The sequence below is a fragment of the Cricetulus griseus genome (assembly GCF_003668045.3).
Source record: "Cricetulus griseus strain 17A/GY chromosome 1 unlocalized genomic scaffold, alternate assembly CriGri-PICRH-1.0 chr1_0, whole genome shotgun sequence".
NCBI classification, from domain to species: domain Eukaryota; kingdom Metazoa; phylum Chordata; class Mammalia; order Rodentia; family Cricetidae; genus Cricetulus; species Cricetulus griseus.
In genome coordinates, this window is record NW_023276806.1 from 54,872,591 (window position 1) to 54,878,590 (window position 6,000).

The 6,000-nt window shown below is 45.9% G+C and overlaps 1 protein-coding gene across 1 annotated transcript in view; it reads right to left on the reverse strand.

Annotated features, from left to right (window-relative positions):
- Casq2 (calsequestrin 2) overlaps positions 1-5,676 on the reverse strand; it is a 63,610-nt gene extending 57,934 nt beyond the window's left edge. Inside the window, exon 1 of the mRNA XM_035451308.1 lies at positions 5,428-5,676. Coding sequence (XP_035307199.1) covers positions 5,428-5,661 — 234 coding nt within the window. The 5' untranslated portion in view covers positions 5,662-5,676. The remainder of the gene's footprint in view (positions 1-5,427) is intronic.
- Between the last annotated feature and the right edge of the window lie 324 nt (positions 5,677-6,000).

Sequence of the window (6,000 nt, forward strand, 5' to 3'; positions counted from 1 at the left end):
TGGTTGAGTCCCACAGAAGTCTTGAATTAATGTACCACAAGACCCAGCTTGCTCGGCTATTTCCAAAGATTATAGGCAGTATACTATTTAGTGTCCATTTACTGTCATGAGAGATGCCATGCAGACACTGGGGGAATGGCAAGCACAGCTTCTCAAAGGGTGGCTTTTTAAGCACAAGTATGTTCTCAGAAGGCACGCTGAGAAGCAGCCCAAGCCTTATATCCCAGAGACAAGCCTGTTAAAAAGCTGCCAAAGCAACTGGTCAACACAGCGCTCGACTATTTAATGATGAGATCTTTGTTCCAAAACCTGAGGTTGCTTGCCAATCCAAGAAACCCGGCTCACGCAAAACAAATGGACCAGTCCTGACTGATCATGGATGAGGAAAATATTGGTCCTTTGTCACCCACCCACCCACCACCACATTCACTTTGTCACACTAAGATAACTGTGTCTGATGAGAGCTATAAATACTGGCAAATGGATGGATATGTCTTCCCAGGGATCCACAATGCTCGTTTTCATGTTCTAACGCATTAGTTCGCCTGTGAAATCCCTGAAACATCCTACCACTTAACAAATGAATTGTGGGTTGGTCTATTGTTGCTCTCCACCTTCCATCCCTACCCCCCCAGGACATAGCACACAAAGGTGCCACTCTCCCAGTTTATGTTGTCATCCCAATAGAAAAATGGGGAAAGGGCACAGATAAATCATTATGGAAGAAAGAATATGTGAATGGCAAATTTTATTTAAAAAATCAATGCTGTTATGAAATTTCAAACTGGGCATGGTGACACAGGCCTTTAACTCCAGTACTCAGGAAGTAGAGGCAGGCAGATCTCTGTTAGTTTGGGGCTAGCCTGGTCTGCATAGTGAGTTCCAGGACAGACAGAGCTATAAAGTGAGATCTTGTCTCAAAAAAGGGGGGGAGGCAAAATGTTTATTAAAACTTTGAAAATCTAAACAGACTAATTTTTTAAAAACACTTTAAAAATTGTTCCTTTAAAAGTAGGAAAATGATTTTTTTGGAATGTGTATAGCTATACAATGGAATACTATACTGAAGCTGATATGTTTACAAATATGAAACTAGTGATGTAGAATAAGTTAGAAAACTGTAAATGCTGTAGTCCTGACTGAAGAAATGCATTTTAAGCATAGGAAAAAATATTGAAAACATGTCAGAATACTAACCATGCTCACTCGGCCATGATGGTTTTTATGGCATCCTTCATCGGGGAGAGAGAGAGAGAGAGAGAGAGAGAGAGAGAGAGAGAGAGAGAGAGAGAAAGAATTTCTAAAGAAGCTTGTGCTACATGGTTAATGAGGGATGAGGGGACCCAGCTGGGAAGTGAGCCTACCATCTACTTATTAAAGAACATGTAACCATCCTTGCCGGAAGGAAGGTGCTCCGAAGAGAACCTGCTGCTCTTCTCTTTGGCTGCCAGACAACTGAAACAACCTGGCCCAGGAAATTGGAATTTCCCCAGGGGTCTAAGACTAGAAAAGGGAAACCAGTCAGAGCAGGGTCTTCTGTCTCAGGAAGAGATTTCACACAGTTCTGACAACTGCAGGCAGGCCAGGCTGGGTCTCAGTCAGTGATGATGGGCGGGGCCGTGGATGCTTGGCTATGAATACCTCTTACCTTTTACCTTCTATTTAAACCTAAACCTCAAGCAAGGACCCAAAGATGGACTTTGGGGTCACTGAAACCCTTTGTTCCTCTTCCCAACATGGCCACAATGACTAAATCTCCCTTATCTGTTTTTCATTATTGTTTGTTCACTGGAATAGTGAGAATAGGTGGTTGCGCCTAAGTTGTTACAGCTTTCAGGGCCAAGTCTCTCACCCTAACAACCCCAGTAACAACCGCATCTATGAACCGAGGTCTTCAGAACAATCCAGAAGATTGCTGGGGCTCTTTTGAGTGCTAGCATTTCATCCCAACAAGCATGTATAGAATGCCCATGCCAACACTGTGCACATGTGTGCACTGACCAGAGGCCTAGGGAGGTAGACTCAGACTGGAAAGCAAAATTCAAGCTTCATGCCTGTCCCCCCTCCCCCCCACCCTCCCATGATATTTTACTTGCTCTTTTCCTATTAACCCTTTAATGACCATGCTGTCTCTCCTCCTATCAAAACTTCATTCTCTTCACAGAGTTCAGACTCTGCCATGGCGGGGGTTGGGGGTGGGAAGGTGGGGGCAGTGCATGCTGCTAATGCCTTTGAAGGAATGTCTCCTCCAGAGGCACTTCACCAAGGAGGATAAAAACCTTATTCTAAAGAGTCAGGCCCCATGGACAAACTTTAGTGAAAACTCACAGAAGGCATTTAAGAGCTGTCAACTCTCTCTCTCTCTCTCTCTCTCTCTCTCTCTCTCTCTCTCTCTCTCTCTCTCTCTCTCTCTTCCTCTTACCCCCCTTATTGTTTGGCATGGGAAATTCCTACTTGCTTCATGGACCAGTTCTGCACTGTCTTACTTTCCATGTACCCACAGAAAGGCAGTGGGTTTTTTTTCTCTTTCTGGCCATGCCAGAATGAGACAGCCCTCTTGTGATAAGCTATGAACTCCTCATTCCTGTCCTTCAATCATTGCATCCCTTAGCTGTTTCCACCTGGGAATGGGAAGGTGAGATCAGTTTGGTAGGTGGGAATTGGCTTTCAAAACTAAGACAACAGTCTGGAAATGGAAATAGATTTCTTTAAAAATCCAAGCATCCCCCAAAGAGTAGTATTGCGCTGTGAAACTTGTGTTTTGCTGCTATGAATGTCTGTATGACCTAAGTCACCCAGGGTTACATTACAATAAGACACATGGGAAATTACTTCCCTATACTACTAGATGGGCAGGAATCTGGGTGGGCTCATCAGAGCTGTGTGTCATGGCTGAGACATGGTGTCCTATGGACACCAAATAGCCATAGCCCTGGGGCTGGAAGGACCTCTCTCTAAGTTTAAGTTTGAGGTACATGAGAAAAGCAAGAACAAACTAGTGGTTTTGATTAAGGAGAAAACTTAGGGGGCTCACATCTACTCCTCTTGGCACCCATGGGACTTCTGGGACCATATTTTTGTCCTATATTTTGAAAATCTAACAGGTGTCTCAACAGAAGTGAACCCCTTGCCTGCCTTCCCAGGGGGTCCAGGCCTCTTACAGCTCCTGAGACCTGCCTCCGAGACCCAGTACTCCTCAGCATTGGTATCACTCAGCTGGGACCCCAAGGCCTGGCATGGGGGCTATATGGGTCTGGAAGGTACTTGACAGGATCCTGCACAGGGCAGCCAGCAGCACCCTTCACACCATCTGACATCAGGAGAAATGCCCTGGAGAGACTGTAGGAGCTCAGACTGCCTCACTCAAATGAGAGAAGCACCATTGGACAACTTGGCCTCTCAGAGTCTCCATCTCCGTGTGTGGACTGGGGAGAGTGCCTATACCTACTTGACACTGTGATTGAGGATTAAGTCAGCTAACATATACACAGTGCTTTCAACAGTTGCTCCCCAGCAAGTGTTCCACAAGCCACCATCCTTATCGACTCCCCTGTAACTTAAGGGTTTTCTTTATCTTCACATATGTGTGGATAAGAAACTGAAGCTCCAAGAAATAGTTATCAGCTCTGGCTCACACGCCCAGAGGAGCCAAGCTAGAATTCACATTAGAGCTCCTGGCAACCATTCCTATACTCCCTCTCCTTTAATTTTCCCTGAGAAGCATTGGGTTAGACCCTGTGCTCAACTTCCCTTTATCAATCTCCGCTAGCTCAGCACCCACACAGGAGCAGTGTCTGGAAGAATGGGACCTCAAGGCAGTCCCTTCTGATGATTATTCTTGGGGACCCAGACCTAAGTCTTCACAAGGGGCATACTTGCAGTAATGTATGCAAATTTGCTATTTAATAAGACAGGTATTTTAAAAATGGATGTCATTGTGCCCTGGCCATGGGCCAAGGGGTTCTTTTAAGTCTGGTTTTAACTAGTCAGTGATGAGCTTACCCAGTAGAATCCTTATGACTTCAGTGAATATAGTTCATAAGACAGTCTCTGGGTAGCTGAGAATGGCAGTTGGCAATGGAGACGATAGTGTGCCCATGTAATGAGCTAAGCGGCAGGTGTGCTCTGGGCCTGTTCTTTTTCCAACCTGTGGCTTTTCCCATTTCTACAGCTTCAGGACCTTCCTTTCCCCGAACATGCTGCCTACAGAAAGTACAAAACCGCCACCCTTACCCCAGGGTGGATGGTGTCTGGGAAGAACATAATGGCTGTGGAGGTATTTTTAAACACTAGTACTCTCAGCTGATTAGAAGGCCCTTTCAATTCTGAAATGCTTTTTCCATCTTTTAATGTCATTTTGATATTTTCAGGTGGCTTTGCTGGATTTTATTATAGTCATTTTTTTGAGGCTTTAAATCTCCCTGGTTTTTATGTGGTAAATTTGTTAATCCTATTATTTGATTAACCTGGGTGGCCTGGAAGTCCTGCCTGGTTGATGCTCAAGCAGCCCTTCCCATAGCTGTGTGCAGAGCTGGCCATGGGGACTAAGAAGGACTCTTGGCAGCATGGGTGGTCTTCAAGTGTCAGTGCCCTTCAGCTGTCCAGGAGGAGATGCAGAGAATCTTTCTGTGGCACTTGCAAAGGATTAGAAATGCCATCCACTCCATGCCAGGTGACCAACAGGTCATGTAATACTGATAAAATAAGAAATGACTTCATCTTGGGCCCCGAACTTGCATCAAGAACTTCCTTAGAAGAGAAAAAAAAAAAAAAAAAAAAAAAACTGCCAATGAATACACAGCCCAGAAGAGCACACATCCAAGCTCTAAAGTTGACTAAGAAAATGAGAAGTGACATAGTCACTCTCCTTCTGGGCAAGGTCAAAGGACCCTGGCTTCTCTGGATCCAGGGGAGAGTGTGGAGACAAGCGTGGGGAATGAACTCACTGAACAAACTCCAAGAATCTCCCAGTTTCCTTTAAGCCAATGGTTAACAACAGCTGGAGCATTCTGAAAACATACAGGTGCGCTTAGGACCCCTAACACCTCAGGACACATGAAGGGAGAACTTCAGATCAGTTGCCTGGAGCTTGTCCTCTGGGGCCTCCCATTTCCCTGCCCTGCTCTGATTGCACACACCAGTGTGGGCGAGCCTCTGCTATTTGTCCTGAGCAATGATCACACAGCTCCCTGGATAAAGAAGGGTCAGTGTGCAACCCCTTCACTCCCTTCAACCTTAAGAGTCTGTTCACTTCTGCAGCAAAAACAAAACAAACAAAACTCTTCATTTACGTGAGACTACACTACACGAGACCTCTGGATGTACTCCCCGTGCCCTTGTTCCCACATCCCTCTTGTGCTCACTCCCACAGGTGGCTGCTGGCCCACTCACTCACTCACTCACTCACTCACTCACTCACTCACTCACCTCCAGCACTATCTCCTTCAGCTGGAACTGTTTCTGTGAGACCTTGTCTGAAGACACCGGCTCGTGGTAATAGAGGCACAGCAGTTCATATTTCTTCAACATCTGCTTGAAGCTCTTCTCAGAAACACTGACCACTCGGTCCTTCCCATCATAGGTGGGAAAGTTCAGCCCCTCTTCTGCCCTGCTAAAGGACAGCAGATAAATCCCCAGCAGGAGCAGGTGAGTTCTCTTCATTTGGGAAAAGTCTTGTTTCTCCTTCCCCGGCTTAGAGATCATGGGAGACAGGCTGGGAGGCTCTTGGAAGCTTTGCTGAGCCCAGTAGGGAGCAAAGAGGCTGATCTCAACTCCTCTGGTCCTGCAGCTGTGGAGTCTTGGTCTCAGGACAAGCTGAGGAGGCTTAATGCACACATGCGCAAAGAGCAAGAGCCAGGCAGGAGGCTGGGAGGCCAAGCCCTAGATACCTTGCATAGCTCTCCCAGCCTCTCTCTCATTAAGAACTCCATTTTTAGGATGCAGTTGTTTCAGGCTAAAAATAAATCATGCAATGAATAATAATAAAAAAAAGTCAGATAT